General features: G+C 46.2%; 1 protein-coding gene across 1 annotated transcript in view; it reads right to left on the bottom strand.

Annotated features, from left to right (window-relative positions):
- Nucleotides 1-17,284, bottom strand: part of ASTN1 (astrotactin 1) — a 323,825-nt gene that overhangs the window by 86,498 nt on the left and 220,043 nt on the right. Inside the window, exons 10-14 of the mRNA XM_024758832.1 lie at nucleotides 13,695-13,832; nucleotides 13,027-13,177; nucleotides 4,863-5,029; nucleotides 2,290-2,484; nucleotides 788-915 (exon numbers count right to left, since the gene is read on the bottom strand). Of these exons, the coding sequence (XP_024614600.1) occupies nucleotides 788-915; nucleotides 2,290-2,484; nucleotides 4,863-5,029; nucleotides 13,027-13,177; nucleotides 13,695-13,832 (779 nt within the window). The remainder of the gene's footprint in view (nucleotides 1-787; nucleotides 916-2,289; nucleotides 2,485-4,862; nucleotides 5,030-13,026; nucleotides 13,178-13,694; nucleotides 13,833-17,284) is intronic.

Below are 17,284 nucleotides of genomic sequence, written 5' to 3'. Positions count from 1 at the left end.
CTCATGTCGAGACTCCTGGTAAGTGATGCTGAGTTCCCGGTTGGCTGCCTCTTAAGGGTCCCTGGAACACTTCAAAATGCCTTCTTTGGTCCAGGAGGTGCTAACTGGGGGTCTTTAGTGGCACAGAAAGGAGAAATGACCCCTAGTATTCCTGCCTCTCCCAATCAGCCCATACCTTCGTTCCACAGTGAGCCGAGGAGAAGAGTGCCATTGGGCTCAAAGCAACATGGAGTGACAGGTGTTATGATCCCCATCTTATGATGGGGGCCATGAGACCCCAAGAGACTGTATTGTCTAATGTCACACAGCTAGAAAGTAGCAGAGCCAGGAGTCAAACCCAGGGTCGTTTGACAACAAAGCTCTAGCATTCTCTACTCTCTCACACTGCTCTAGAAGCACTTGCCGGGGAACCAATGACAGATATTTAGGCTCTAAGCAATCTACCTTCTTTCTACCTCTGCTGTGACCTAGTCACTTCCTCTAACCCACTGAGAACTCTGAACTCTTACATATCTATTATTTCATTTGTTTTCAAAGCATCCCAATAAGACTAGCAGGGAAAGGTATTATTATGGCCATTTTGCAGAGAATTATGTGATAATATTGGCCGTTTCACTGACAAATAATCCTACTAGTGTTCAGTTTTAGGACTGAGCTTTTATCACATATCAAGAAAATCACTGGCTTTGAAACCAAAAGAAGCAAGGTCAAGCGTCTTGAGCTCACAGCATCACAGGGAGCTGCTTGTTTGTTTCTGCCAGTTAAGTAAGGTGTGTGGCACACTCACCAGTCAAGAAGTCTGGGTCCGGGGTTGGTTCTGAGATTTCCTCCAGGCACTGATTCTCCAGGGGGACAGTGGCCACCACAAGACCATCTGGCAGTTGCTGGTCTAAACCTCGAACAAAGTTGTTTTGCCTGGAAACAGAGGCCGACGTTCATCTCTGAGTGTTCAAGTGAACGCCACTCTTTGGTGAGCGATCTATGTCTCAACCCACAGTGGACCAAAAACTTCCCCTCACCCTGGACCCCACTCAAGGTACATGTCTGGAGCAAGACACGAGTGTGAGAAGTAGGGCAAGGGCTGAGGGAGATGAGAAACAAACCAGCTGAAAAGGTCTACTTACAAGATCGAGAATATTCTTCCCCCCATCCCACCCCAGTTTCTACTCCCTGATCCCCTCTCCAGAAGATCTGGGCAAATGAAGCCACCACAATATTCATTGTGACACCTCACTGCTTGCCATTGGCAAATGAGGTCCCAGGCTAAAAGGGGAAATTTTAGTAAAGTCTACTGTCTGTAACAGAAAACACAACTGACTCCAAAAAATAGCTCGAAAGTTTACTATCAGTTTGCCTGTAAGAGTCCAGACCTAGCTTGCTATCAACTGCTGGTCCATATTGTAACACTTTCAACATCATCATCATCATCATCACCATCATCTCCTGAAATGCATGGATTCTGAGGATGATGTATTCAAATAACCTAAGATAGATTAGGGACAGGGGTCAAATGGAGAATTGCCTAGAAGTATTCTAAGTCAGTGGTTTGAAACATTTTGTTCTCAAGACCCCCTTTACATTCTTAAAAATAACTGAAGGCCCCAAGTAGCTTTTGTTTATGTAGATTATATCTATCAACATTTACCATATTAGAAATTGAAAGAAAAAATTAAAAAATATTTATTGATATATTTTTAGATGACAATAATACATCCATTAAATATTAACATGTCTTGAAAAATGATGAGACAAATGGCATTATTTTACATTTTTTGCAAGTTTTTTTAAATGTCTGATTTCATAGAAGACAGCTGCATTCTCACCTCTGCATTCAACTTATTGCAATATATTGTTTGGATTGAAGTATATGAAGGAAACCCATCCTCTCTGTAGTTGGAAAAGGCAGGACTTTGAATATCCCCTGAGAGGATCTCAGGGACCCTCAGGGATTCTTGGACCATATTGAGGACCTATGCTAGATTGACTCATTTGCCAAGACTCAGAGGGATGATAGAACCTGAGCATTTTGTGGTGGCTGCCATGGAAAATCTTGTAGTCTCTGCCTGGGCAAGGTAAAAATTTATTTTAACGCTTTACTGTTCAGGGTTCTTGGGTTCTGGAAGGAGAAGTGTGAACCTAGTAAAGACCAGGGGAGAGAAAATAACCTATCCTTTTAGGGTCACAGTTACCTGGATCCAAGATACAAGACTTTATGCTGACTTTAAGACCCATCAGAGAAGAGATCCATCAACAGCCCTGAATAACCAGTGCTATGGACGTGGGGTTCACCTGAATGTTCCTTTCAGCACCTGTCCAGCAGCCACTTCCTTGGAATGGTTGTTGTAACCAAAGAACATCTCCCCAAAGAGGGTCTGGTTCATGGGGAGCTCTCTGCTTTCCCCACAGTCACCTCCCTCTGGACAGGTCTCTGTGATGAGCTGGCAAGAGCGTCCATCTACACCAAGCTTGTAATCCTCGATGCACCTAGCATGGTGGAAAGCTCAAGATAAGAAGTTATTCCATCAATGAGCCATGCAGCCAACGCAACCCAACAGATTGGAAAAAAAATGCCTTGGGAGAATGTTGGATAGCCAGAGATTATGAGTATCCTGATTTGATTTTGTCCCCTATATAACTCAGCTTCTTAGGTCTATAAACGGAGTCTTCTTGCATTATGTGATCATACAGAGCCTCTCACCTTTCCTTCGCGGATAAGTGCCTCCAGAGCTTTGCAGTTCTTTCTCCTCTAATAAGTGTAGGACTTCCCAGATAGGTCTGAGTAAGAATCACTGGATATAAGCTTATAAATGAGTTAACACATTTAAATCCAAAGTATTCTAGAGTCTTTCTCCAGAACAATCTACATGGCCAGACCCTGCATTTGTTTGGAGGGTAATTAGGCAGCAAAAAGAATGACACTGTGCTTAAGAAATTAATAACCTTCTAACCTGGTCCTGTGACAAGTCAGCTAAGAAATTAAAAAGATTGATCATCTTGCTGCTGTGCTCTGTTTGAATATATCCAAACATAAGATTAACTCCCCCTTAATTCAGAGTAGCATTCCTGAACTAAAGAGATGTTAGGGCATGTTGTGTGGACACCTCCTTGATATCCTCCCCATTAAACATGTGCAGTTACTCTAATGGAAGAGCAATACTGATGTTGGTAGATATGGGTCAATAACCCGTAAGTCATTAATTGGACTTTATTTGTAGTTATAGTGAGAAGAACATTATTTGTTCGTTCAAGTAAGAACGGCTTTGATAAAGCTGTCATTTTAAAAGCATATTGATTTAATTTGGGTCTCTCCTTAGAAACATACCAAATTTGGAATTTATAGATGTTCATGACATTAGAACACATCATTTATTGCTATCTATAGCAATTGTTGCAATAAGATAAAGACCTCTGTTCTATATAGAGGAACAAATTATCATAGTTTTAAGTGGTGAGAAGCAATATTATCATGGCAATTACACCGCCCTTTAGTGGGTTACCTTGAATTAGCTGATTGAACTCCACATCTGTAAAAGTGAGAAAAACAGTAGCTGCTTTGTTGGGTTACTGAGAAGATTAAGTGAGATACTGAACTCAAAGAACTTATGTTGTGCCTAGCCTATAGTAGGTGCTCATTAAATGCTGCTATCGTCATTAGCAGAGGTACAAATGAAGCCTATGTTAATGTAACTTTGTTTTCCCCATTCACCGTTTACATATCGTGTGAACAGGTGTGAGCAGAGCTCTTTAATTATAAGTGCATGTGATTTGGTCTTTCTAAAGAACCTCAAAAATCAAGGATTTCTTTTGGCAGGCTATATATAGTGGCTTGGAGAGTGCTAAAGGTACATGGGTACCAAATTCTGATGAAATAGGAAAGAAAGTCCAGTTAGGGACCTACTGTATTAGTCCAGGCAACAGACCTGATTTGAGACCCACAAAGGACTTTATGGCACCAGCTTAGGTCTGGGACAAGATAAAGTGGTTCCTTCCTTGAGCCATAACACAGTGTTTCTGGAAAGAATTTTAAATTTGGCTGGCTCCTTCTTAGTCCATCCTGAGCATCTTGACAACTTGTCCTTTCACACTGCCATCTCCCCCATCCTCCTTTGTGCTCGTGGCCGCACATCCCATCGTAAACTCCTCTGAGAGAGAGGAGACCAGATCTCACATCCTACTGTGTCTCCTATATCTGACACCTAACTAGGTTGTCTGCACAAGGTGGGTGCTCAAATACATGTTTATTAAATAAATAAACTCTATGCAACTTTGGCTGAATTTACCTCATTAATTGAAGTGGGTCAACCATAACGATGACATTATGGAGACTTTAAAATTGAGATCAAGCTTCCATTTATGGAATGGGATTTTACAAGAAACTAAACAGGAAAATTGCCACTTGCAAAGAAAGAAAATAAAATGAAATACAATAAAATAACATTATGAGTCCACTGAATAATCTTCTCACGACTATGCAGCAGGCACTGGCTTTCGGCAACAATCCAGCAAGTCCCTTCCTTGATAATTGATTAGTTTCACACCATCTTTCCCAAGCTTTTGGACCGTGGAATCCTTTTGTCACAAAACAATCAACATAGCACCACAAACACAGTTTGGAAATTCTGGTGTGAGCAGGCAATGATTTAGGTAAACCCCTAGGTCAGTTTCCTCATTTTCAGTGGTGACACTAGATTTCCCCTAAGGGTCCTTCCAACTCTGACTTTAAAAATACCCCTTTTCCAGTCCTGCAGGCTCTTTCCTCAGAGCCTAGGGGCTGGCCTAGAGTGACCGGTTCACATCCGTTTACTTTCCTGAAAGTCCCTCATCCCAGTAAGCCCGGTGGCCTCATGGGCAGTTCAACTCACCCGCAGAACATGAGGATGTTGTACACGGCGGGGTCATCCGGGAAGGGCGCCATCTGCTGCAGACACAGCTGCTCACAGCCACCGTTGAAGCCATCAGAGCAGTCCACCCCGATGTGGCGGTCATAGCAACCAGAGCTGTCCTTCATGGGGCTGAGTCCGGATGGGCACTGGCACAATCAGAAAGCATCCACACAGGTGGGTGAACCCGGGACCTGGGTTCTCTGGGAACCAGAATGTAACCACTGATGCCTATTTTTAGCATTCAGCCTTGAAACCATCAACATTGGTAAGTAATGCACGAGTTTCCCACTATGCTGGACTCCCTATAAAAGCAAGTGACCTTTTCTGACATCTCGCTTCTTCTCTCTGGGCACAGATCACACACATTTGCATTAAAGCTGATTCCTACCAGCAGGCTGGAAGGGAGCATCGCAGCAAGACAGGGCCGAGGTGTGCTGGCCTCCCTGTTGGGCCTCAGGCGGGCAGGAGAGCGGAAGTGATGGGCCTGAATTAAAATGCATTAGAAGAGACTCCTTTGGGCTAGGGGAAGGGGGTGCTGCTGTTTGCACTTAGGATTAATAGGACTTTATTTTTGACGTCCAAAGCACTTTGTCAACATTGGTACCGGATGGCAATGTTGGAGGAAGCGGACTGAGCCAGGGCTGCCAGCCGGCAGCAGAAGTGGACTTTCTCTGTGACCTTGGACGGAGCCACTCTCTCCTAGTGAGAGTGGCGGTACTCATGACCTTCCCACCTCAAGGATGCCCTGAGGAAGATGCACAGACCAGGGTACCTGCTACATGAGCACCCACAGGTGCCATACTTGGGTTTGGGCTTTATCCCAGTTCCCTGGACACTCAGTGTAAAACACTGAGCTTTTCTGTACCACCACGTCCTCAATAAACTACCCAAGAATGACAGCAGAAGAGATAATGCAGGAAGAAATAATCAGTCAGGTCCCAGGCAAGATGAAAAGGCTCGGTGAGCAGTTGGAACATTCACAGGGGATCCACGACGAGCCAGGCAGTGTCTAATATTCCTGCGTCTTACTCACGCAACCCTCACAGCATCCCATAAGGTAAGCGGGCTGATCATCCTCATTTTACACGTGAAGAAACGGGGGCGCAGAAAGCTTAACCTCCCTAACGTCCCATGGCTGATCACGGCAGGACCGCACCTGAAACCTTGGCGGGCTGCACCATCACCAGCTCACAGCACAATCAGGTTCTCCCACAACAGTCACTGTTGACTGAACGCTTACTAGTAGCCGGGCGCTAGGCTATGTGCTTTCGGTATTCATCTCACAGCACCCTGTATTATCCTCATTTAATAGACCTGGAAACTGTTAACACTGCCAATTAACGCATGAACTTCTCACTGCACTGGATTCCATCTAAAAGCCAATGCAAAACAATACTCCACGTTTACATTGCTGCTGATCCCTTCCAACAGGCTGGAAGGGGAAAGATAACTTGCCCAGGGTCCAGCAGCTTATATGGGGCACAGCTGGGGGTCTGTGTAGATCTGACCTGATTTTAGTGACTGCTATACACCTACTGTCAGCTAGCTAAAACACTCCTCCAAAACTAAAACCAAACAGCAAAAAGAGCCTTTTAAAACTCGGTAGAACGGTGTTAAACACCTCCTCTCCTGCGCTGCTGCCTGTCTGGCTCTAGCTCCTGGTTGCCAAGCACCTTGGCCTAGTAGCCTGGAGCTGTCACAGGTATGCCTCTGAAAACTCACCTCCCCTCTCGCCATGCTTCCCAACTGAAGATCACAGCAGGATGGGCACTGTTTGCTGACACTAATTCTACAATTTCCCAAACAAATGCCCCCCCACCATGAGCCTGCCAGGCTCTCAGCCTGGTCCATCCCTTTTCTCCCCAGGGAGCCAGCTGGAGTGCTGGAAGGTGACAGCATTTAAGGATGTTTCCAAGGGCTGCCTCATGCTGTACACACCCAGATGTTTCAGATGATGGTAAACGAGCCAATGAGGCGGCTGAGGATTGCACCCCACATTTCTTTAGCCCCCTCCACGCACCCACTTTCTTGGCCACCCAGCTGTTAGGCCAGATGTGCGACCAGAAGGGAGCTGGCTTCACCGCTGTGAAGCTGCCCAGGCATGGACATGGTGGGTATTGAAACACAGAAGTTTGACTGGAATTAAATGGGCTGCACTGGTTGCCATGAGTTCTTTTTTCCTTCTATAAAGCTTGAGAAGAGCCATCAAAGTAGAGACAAAGCCAGCGCTTCTGTTATTCCCACCTCACGTGGTTTCAACCCTGGTACCAGCTTAGCCATCTCAGTCACTAGCCATCTTCTCAACCACCTGCTTTCTTTTCAGAATGCCCCATCAAGCGTGATATTCGACAAAGACGTCACCAAATGAAACCCGAGCAGGCTTTGTTCCAGAACCCCCAAACCTGGCACATCCACATCTTGTCTGGCCCTGGTGTCTAGATAACCATCACTGTGCCAGATTGGACCACCTGATGTTTACCCTTTTGTAGGAGATTTGGAAAGAAGACAGCGGCCTTGTCCAAGTTGGATTTCTTTTCTCTTAAGTAAAGCTAAAAATAATAACAACAGCTATTGGGAATTAAGCAATTCCATGTGCAGGACAATCTACATAAATTATCTTCAATCTCACAATTAGACTTTTTTCCCCTTATTTTATAAGTGAACAGACTTAGACTCAGAAAGATTAGTAGTAACTTGTTTAAGGTCAGACGTGGAAAATGGCAGAATCAGAATTTGGACCTAGTTCTCTCTGACCCCAGTGTTCATTTGTGTCCCTTCCACTCTGGCATACTGCTTCTCAAGTGTGAGAAAAGCTGGATCTTTGGAATTGCTAAAGAATAAAGTCAATGTGTCAACAAAATAAAGCAATCCCATAGATCTGTTGTTTGTTTGTTCAACTGTCTTAGGCAATTGCTTGAGTACATTCTGGAATCAATTATGGATTTCTAGATCCAGCCTAATATTCTCTCTCTCCCCTTCTCTTCACACACACACACACACACACACACACACACTGTATTATGGGTGCATATATTTATAGGACAAAACACTGCAAACTGTCCAGAGCAATGACCTTGAAAGCAAGACAAGATCCTCAATCACTAAAAAAGATGCAATTATCTTTACTGAACTGTAACTTACTTGGGCTGCAGTTCAGAGTAAAACATTTTTGAAAGATTTCAAAAAAAGGAAGCTGAAACCAAAAATAGAGTTTTCTTCTTAACCCTTGCTGAACCAGAACTCCCATCCCCAAGGAGTCTAATCAATCAAGTTTCCCACGGTATAAATTTGCTTTTGTTTTTGCCTGAATGTTTCATGTGCTGTTATAGTCACAGGTTGAGCTCCTCAAAATCTATATCTAAACACAAAGAAACTATACGCTCCAAATCATGGCCTCTTCCTAGAAGTATTTGCAGCTAGAGACCAGTTGTCAGGAGAGAAATCTGGCCTCCAGGAGGAGCTTGTAGTTTCCCTCTGCAAGTGCTGGCCATTCTCTTCTCCCGGCTTGTGGACAATCCCTTCACTTCTTCCTTAAAAGAGAACTGTTTGCTCAGGATTAAGCCCCAAGGTCAGACATTAACCCCTCTTTGCATAGGTTACATTTAGCAGTCCCAGGAAGAAAACTCCATTTATTATGGCAACAACCCTTACCCATCAAGAAAGTCTAATATATGAGCTCATATTTCAGTGACCCCTAAAATACACAAGGTTAATCATCTTTCATGTGATGCTCATGGCTTCTTGACTTATCACTGGTCTCAAGCATAATGTGCTAATGAGATTTAAATGATTCTCGCCATTCAATTCCTTTTCTTCACTGTCTTTCCCCTCTGTTTCTACCAATGATTTTTGGTTGATTAATTACTTAGGAGTCTAGTCAAATCTTACTCAGCCTGAGACACACACACCTCAGTTCCAGATTATGAGGTGGAAGCTCTGTTGGCAGATGCGTATGACTGATGGACACAGGAGTGTATTCAGGGCCCCTGGGAGAAGAGGAACAACGTTCTACAGCCGAGCCTGCCTTGCCTTACCTGGATGACTCACGAGACATGCAACCATAAGTCCTACTCGAAATAGGTTCTTCTTTACAACACGGCAGTCTTATTCTTTTCATAAATAATGATTTCCCCGGCTGTTTGATGGGCTTTGACATGTAAGCCCAAGCCACGCAGGAGCAAGGGGGAGAAGTCTGATGGAATTAAATTTCTATTTCAGCTTCCTGCCCCCACTTCTCTGAAAGCTTCTGAGGCAGAGCCTTCTGCTTACTGTCCTACAGAGAGAACCAGAGACGGTCATCTGTAATGGTCTCCGCACATCTGCGCTCCAGTAGAGGTGAAATGACACATTCTGTGGGAAACCACTGTGGAGAGCAAGTGGACAGAAGGGCGGCAGGGTTGCTGGGTAATTCAGTGCTCATTAGAGCATAATGCTCTGGCAAGGAAGGTCATGTGTTCAATACATGAGAAAGCAGGACAGCAGACCTCTCACCTTCCGAGGCCACAGTCTGCTCACCTAAGGATGTGCAGACACCTCCCATAGCAGAAGGCATTCTGGGGGGTCACTGTCAGGATGAGTGTGAAGATAAGGAAGAAGCATTAGAGCACAGGCTTTCCATTTTTATAATTTTTTAAAAATAGTTTTATAGTGTTGGAAATCATTTTCAAACTTCAAATACGGTTTTATATCAAACCTCAATAGGTAGGCTTGGTAAGAATCAAGATGCTCTGGTTAAAGCTGGGAGAGAGGAGACTAGAGTCCTACCCACCAAGGCTCCTCCACTTCCCACTGCTGTCTCCCACTGATGGCACCAAGGATGCCTGTGACATAATCCCTGGAACCTGTGACAAAACGGGCTTTGCAGATCAAGTTAAGGCTCTTGAGATGAGGAGATGATCCTGGGTTAACCAGGTGAGCTCAATGTAATCACAAGACTCCTTAAAAGTGGAAGAGGGAGGACAGAAGAGAAGAGAGAGAAGATGTCCTACAGAATGGTCAGGAAAATGCAATATAGCTGGCTTTAAAGATGGAGGAAGGGGACCATGAGCCCCCAAAATGCGGGCAGCCTCTAGAAGCTGGAAAAGACCAGGAACAGAGCCGCTAGAAAGGAAGGCAGCCCTGCTGACACCTTCATATCAGCCCAGGGACACGGAATTGGATTCTCACCTATTGAGCTGTAAGATAATAAAATGGCTGCTGTTTTAGGCCATCAAACCTGTGGTAATTTGTTACAGCAGCAATAGGTCACTAACACATGGACTCTGCTGGACCCCCTGGGGCTCCACAGAACAGAGAACGGGCACTCCTGTGCTGTGCAGGTGGGGACCACTGCTCCCACCCTGGCACAGTAAGGACAACGGGTAGGAGCAAGACCTGTTGTCCGCGGTAGGGGGCGGACCTCTGCTCCAGGAATCATCTAAACGTCCAGCAATCCCGCCGTTGGAGAGTGGTCTAGTTTGGAACAGAGTGACTGAGGCTGGTACAGGGCTATGCCTTTCACGGGTATTTGTTTCCTGTCCCCAGAGACTACATAAATAACAGGGCAATTAACTGGGTAGCAATTAACCCTGTGGGAGTCCATGCATAACAGAGAGACGTGTCCTGCCTTCCTAGAAAGAAGGAAGGTTGAGCAGCTGATGTGGACCAAGCCCACCTGTCTGGCTTGAACTCAGTCAGGAAAATATGCGGTCGAACCTGTCCCTTCCCGCATCTCTGTCCCTCTCCCAGGTTCATTAAGGGCCAGCGTGCTCTGAGTGCCTCCTCTTCTTTCATAAGCATATGCCTTTCCAGGGAAGCCTCTCAGTTCGACACTCAGAGAACTGAATGTCAGGGTTGATGTGGATGGAAGGAGGAAGGGAGCCCGATTCTCTCCACACTGCAGGTGCTGCAGCTGATGCCCTTGTCCCCGGTCCTCCTCCAGATGACACGGAACCCCTGGGCTAACGCACCAAGGCTGCGGGATGGTACCGATGCCCAGCGGAATCAGATCAGGCGCAACGTCAAGATTTTCTCAGTAGGGTCACAAGATTATGAGGTGGCCCGTCAGCTCTCAAGCCCCAGTCCTCCTGCCTCAGGGATCCCGTGCTTCCCAGCCAATGAGAAACAGTCGGTTGAATGGGCCCGGCCCCCTTCTCCCTCCAAGAGCCACATGGGCCAGTGACTTCAAAGTCCTATGCTAATGCCAAGTGCTGGTACAATTGGGTGACTTCTGCAGTGGCTCCGATTCACAAATGCAGCGGCCTTATTGCAAATGCATATTCATCGGAACTATTCCTGCAAGCTCCGTCTCACAGAGCACGGTCTTAAAAGTACCAGAATACATCAGCACGGCAATACGCCAACTAAAAGGGGCTGGGATCACCAACAGAAGGCAAACCCTGAGGGGCTCAGAGAAAGGGCAGAGAAGTGGGAAGAGATGGGGAATATATCCATGTGCCCGTGTGTGCACGTGCGGGCATGCTCAAACTCGTATGAGGGTGGTAGGGGAGGGGTGTTTACATGTGCACACACAGTGTTTCAGTACTTATAATGACCCACCCGAGAGAGCAGCAAGGAAGGAAAGGCTGAAATCTGGATGAAGACATGCAGGTTGAATAGTTTTTAAAAAATGTGTCTCAGCTGGGAACTCCATTAGACAGTGAAATTGTCTCCTGAGGGAGCCGGTTGGGAAGCTCATTGCATAAGACATCTGAAAGCAGACTAGCTATAGGAAGGGGAGTACCTGGGACATCGACTCACCTCCTGGCTGCCTTTGGAAGACACGACCTAAAGAGCACTTTTCTTTGTGTTTTCCTGGTAGTCCTCTCTGTTCTGTCTTCCCTTCCTTTTGATGGACCGGCCAGGTCCTCTGCCTCCCTGCCCCTCAGCCCTCTCTCTTTCCATTTTCTTTTCTTTTTCTTCTGTCCCTTCTCAGAGGAATCAGGCTCCTGCCAACTGCTGCCCAATCTGTGAAAGTCTGGGGAGGCCTTTGGGCTGAGAGAGTCGTACTCTGGACCCAGGTACGTATCCATCTTTGATGGAGAATAGCTCCCTGGACAGGTGCTCAGAGACACGGAAGTAGGGGGTGTGAAAGATGGAATTGGCCCCAGCATCCTCACAGCTTGCCCCTGCTCTGGGCCCCTTTACAAGAGCACAGCTGTCAGACTGGGAAGCAAGATGAGGCTCCATATAGTCTCCAGCTCTGCCCGGAAACCCTGCATAACGACGTGTCTCAGTGAATCACCTCTTCCTCTCTTTTATGCCAACTTTGTGTATGGCTTTCCTGCCTTTCTTCTCTGCCCCATTCCCTCTCCTCTCTGTCAGGATTGCATCATTCCGCCCTCAAAAGAAGGGAAGGCTGAAACCTGACAATAAGTGTTGATGGGCATGAAAATGACTAATAGAAAGGCCCCAGGAGCTGAAGCCTTGCCCATCTGCTCCTGCCTCCATTTACTTGCGTGGGTCCCTCAATCTTCATATCCATGGCATGGGAGATAGCTTGGTCCACTCTAACCCAAATAGTCTTCCTAGTTCATAGCATCACATAGTTTACACGTAGCGAAAGTCCATATAGCCGATAAAGTAGAAAACCACATTTGGGGAAGCAGGACTTCATTGCTATGGTCTCAAAGAGGACCTATTTCTATTTTTTCTCTACCATTCCTGGCATAACTTACTTCTTTCATCATTCTGGCCTTAGGTATGTGTCTTCTAAAACTTCCTATTATAGTCAATGTAATTTGATTCTTGGCAAAGGTAGGTTTCTTCTAGAATTTCCTGCTATAGTAAATGCAGTCTATTTCCTATTAGAGTCAATAGTATACTACGAAGCAGTTAATTCGTTCTCAAATTGTTTGAGGGGATCCCTCACCAACTAGAGCGCGAGGCTGGCAAGAAAGAACCATGCCATACAGTTCATGACGTTTTCCTAGGATATAGTACACACAGTAGGTGCTCCATAAATACCTCTTGATTAAATGACTCCATACATACCTCATCTCTGTCAAAAGAAAATTCATAATGTAGACTAGACAGTAGTTACAACTAGGGAGGAATCAATCTTGACCCTCTCTTTTACTCACAGTATGCTTTCAACTCTAACTGCATTGTGTCTTATCCTGTGGCCCCTCTCTCTGAAATTACAAGCTCGACAGGGCAGACATACCACGCAACCAGTGGAGTCCAGCTTGCGATCTGAGATGCAACGGAAGTTCTTACTGCAGCCCCCATTATCCTTGCTGCAATCACGGACTGGTCCAAAGGAATCTAAGAGGACCTCCAGGCTGTCAAAGGAGGATGAGGTCATCAGCTCCTCTCTGTAGGAAGAAAGAGCAGGAGGTAGGAGGAGGCCAGGGGATGCCAGGTGCAACAGGTAGCCTCACATTCCACGTTGCTGTCTGGAAACCGGATCATGTCTTACTCTCTCTTACAAATATTAAAGATCAACCATACTCTGAGCCTTGAACTAACAAATTATGGACATTCTCCATCTCTGGGAAATAAGCCAAGGCTGTAACTCCTGGTCAAAGAAGAAGGTCTCAACTCAGGCAAGGAAATTAACATTTTATTCCCTGTCAGTCCTGAGGGTCTGTGGGAAGTGCTTATAATAAACTCTAATTTTATGACCTCTCTCGGTGCATGAGACTTGGGGTGTGCAATATTGACCCAGGTGGCGTAGATCCTGGCACTGCATCTGGGGAATTGGAAGGCAGCCTGCCAACTTCTCCTTCCAACTTGTCTTGATTCCCTTCCCAGCACCTTGGGTGTTCAGGTAGTTTCCCACTCAGCCTCCCTAACCCACTGTGGGCCTCAGCATCCCGAGGCGGGACTCACCTGACCTCCACAGCATCCTCCATCACTGTCATGTCTGTCTTACACTTTGCTGAGGGGTTGACGGCCAGTTCCGCTGGTGGAATCACAAAGCTCTTGCTGAGGGGTAACCACATGCCCTCCCCGAGGGTGTAGGTGAATCTGCAGAGACACCCAACACCAGCTGGTTATGACTGGCGGGGTAAGCACCCCACTGGAGGACCTGGCACTCTACCTTCAGCGGCTTCCTTCTTAACCCTCGTGGTCCTCTCCAAAAAGGAGAGCTTATTGTCATTTTATGGATGAGATGATCGAGTCTGAGGCAGAGAGGCCTACCTCTGCTCACGTGTCCAGCCGGTTGGAGAACTGATGATGGCATCCACTTGCCGGCTGTTAAAAGTGTCTTTTTTTTTTTTTTAAATCATAAGCAATCAAGTTCCAGTTTCCTTCAGATGTGAAACTGGGCTTCCCCGATCTTAAGTCAGATATAATTGGAAGCATTTTAATTGGAAAGATGTACCGGCCTCCCACCTTCCCATCCCCCACGTTGCACACCCACAGTGGTAGTGACGGTTTCTCTCTGTGCCTGGAGGAGCCCTACCAAGGAAAAGAAAGGAGAAAAGCTCCCTTTTTCTGGCTTCTATGGGATGGGTGTGGAAATGACTGAAGCCAGGAGCCTCCCAGGAGGAGAGAAGAGGGATGAAGAAGGTAGGCCCAGATGTATCCTCCGCACTCCTACCCACACCCCTAGCTAACGCCTAACCCGCAGGAGACAGGGAAGATTTTTCTTCTCTCTTATAACAAGGGCTAAAAGGAATAAAGGAATCAATCAGCATTTCACGGGAGAGCTTAAGGAAACCATGAGAGATTATTTGTTTACTTATTCATTCATTTTATTTCAAAGGCATTCAAATCCTCTGTGTTCACAGTCAAAAATAGTCCCTGGGACAAAACCCAGTGTGGGTGGGATAGCACGAGGCTGTGGCAGTCCAGCATCCCCTTCCCGCTTAAAGTGCAGGGAGGAACAATGGAAGGATGCGTACAATTAAACGGAACCAGCACCGGCTCCATTAGCAAGCTGGTCACAGAGCACCACTTCAGACTCCCTCTCCTTTCCCCTAACCTGCACACTCCTCTCTCCACTCCCCAGGTTGCCTGGGATGCTAGGAAACCAGACTGATGACATGAGATCTTTTACGAGACGTGTAGCCCTCTCCAGGACGCGGGCCACAGAGAATCCCCACTGACCAAGGCTCATGAGTTATAAGCAGCCAAGTCCTGTGATTTTCATCCACTCCCTGAACAACAGACCTGGGTAACAGAGCAGCTGAAAGAAGAGAAAGCAGGCACCCAGGGGAGAGGCAAAACCACTGAGCAAGTGGGACGTGGCCAGGATTGGGGAGATTCCTCCCTCATTCCCAGCAGTACTCTCAGTCCCCTACTTCCTGGACCTGTGGAGCAAACCTCTGCATTAAGCAGCATTGAAATAGCAGAGATCCTTTTTGCTCTGAAGGAGGCACTCGACTCTCCACGCCCACAGGAACAGGAGGCTAGTGCAGGAGGGGTCTCCACCAGGTGAGGGAGACCCATTACTAGGGGGACAGAAGAGGAAACCCACCACCCACTCTTCTGTGAAGCAGCTGGTGAAATTGAAGGCATGCCAGTTCACACACACACACACACACACCCACACACACACACACACACACACACACACACACAATCACCTGGCAAGATTAAGGAGCCAATTCAGGGCAGGTGATTGCCCCAAGGTGCCTGGAACCTGGGACTTAAGGAAGAATGTGGTTTGAAGGCAACAACATTTAAGTGAGTTTTGTAATGGGCGTTGTTAAGACAGGAAGACTCTAACAGGCAGGCTGGGGTGGGCACAGTGTATTATGTATAATGTTACGCATAATACACTGTTTCAGAGAGGACATATGCAATATTGAAGGGTACCAGGGAGAAGGCGGTTTATTTGGACATAGACAGGAGTTTTTGTTTTCTATTTCAGTTTTAAAATGACAAGTTTTGCATTGATGCAGAGCAACAGATCTGTGACCTGTAGCTTATAATTTCTGTAGCAGATTTTAGAAGACGGTTGGCAATTCTAGCATATTTCTTTTGGGAGAGAGATCCATGTCCATCCATCTCAGTTTTCCCTTCCTCCTCTGCATGCAGTAATCTTTCGAAAGGAAATGCAAACCACATCTTTCTCCAACTGACACTGTTTAAGGGCACCCAGACCCACAGAACACAGTCCACATCTCCGAAGATGTCACACTTCAGCTTCTTCTTTCACCAAGCCCTGCTTCAAACTCTGTGTTCCTACAATGCAATCTGCCCGTAACTCCAAAAGTCGTCCTCATTTTCTCGCCTCTTTGCCTTTGCTCTTAAAAGTCCTTCCTTCTGAATTTTCTTTCCTCTCTCCTTTGCCGCACTCCCACTCATTTTAAGACTCAGTTAAGGTCGCATCTCTTCCTGAAAGCCCTCCAGGGCCTTCATGCTCTTAGGCTGAGTAAGGGACTCTCTTCTGCATACGTGCACATGGTGCCTTGTCTCCCCTGAGATGTTGATCTGCACTCATCTTTCCCTGTGTCCATCACCATTCATAAGAATGTGCTCTCTTGGTAGGCAGAGGATGGTTCTTTGTCATCTTGTATCCCCACTGCCAAACATAATGTCTGACACAGGAATGTCACTCCATAAATATTTATTGACTGCTCGACAAGGAGATTTAGCTATGCTCTTTAGTTACACCCGGCTGCTAGTGGAGATAATCCCAATTTTCCAATTTAAAGATAGAAATGGTGGTGAAAATTATTCTTCATTTAAAACAGGATATGGGTTAACCTCTGGGTTTGAACACATTTGATGTTTGAGATGGATCTGGGTTTGATAGGATAAAGAACTTCCTCAGAGCACAGAAACTTCTGAAACATGACACTCTACCAAGTTAACAAGAAAACCTTCACCCTCTGGTAGGGTCAAGGTGAAACCTTGTAGGGGAAGCAAAGTCAGGTGTGGGTAGAGACTAACCTTTATTGAGAACTTTCTAAAGGCAGGTGCTCTTAGAGTTGCCTCATTTATCCTCACAACAGCCCTCTGAGGTTAGTCATTTGGTTCCATTTTACCAAGACATCAACCAACATTTTAAGAAGTTTTGCAACCTCCCCAAGGTCGCCTCTCCATAAGTGGGAAGGAGGGGGGTGGGTCTGATTCTCAGAGTGTTGCTCAGAGCCGCTTTCCAGCCCATGTTGGCTCAGGCGTATGAAATTCTAAAGTTTTCTTTTATCTGCAAAATCTACTGAGTGACTCCAAAAACTAAATATAGAACAAACTGTCAGAGGAAAGCTGCGTCCTAAAATCTCATCTATCCCTCATCCATGCAGATTTGGCAGGAACAACTTCAAAAAGCCACCGAAGAGAAGTTGGGTGAATATCTGAAATGCTTTCCCAGGTTGGGCCTTCTCGTGTGACAGCTGGTGGTGACCACTGCAGTTAATGGCTCAGCTGTGGGCTGAGTCCTGCACATGGCCCTTTTGAACTAGAGCTGGAAATTTCTGTCCAGAAGCAAGCGCTTGCCAGAAAGCACTGGACAGAAAAAGCCTGTG

Source organism: Neophocaena asiaeorientalis, unplaced genomic scaffold (genome assembly GCF_003031525.2).
Source record: "Neophocaena asiaeorientalis asiaeorientalis breed wild unplaced genomic scaffold, Neophocaena_asiaeorientalis_V1.1 scaffold182, whole genome shotgun sequence".
Lineage (NCBI taxonomy): Eukaryota > Metazoa > Chordata > Mammalia > Artiodactyla > Phocoenidae > Neophocaena > Neophocaena asiaeorientalis.
Note: the sequence above shows the minus strand (reverse complement) of the source record. Positions and strands in the feature narration are given on the sequence as shown.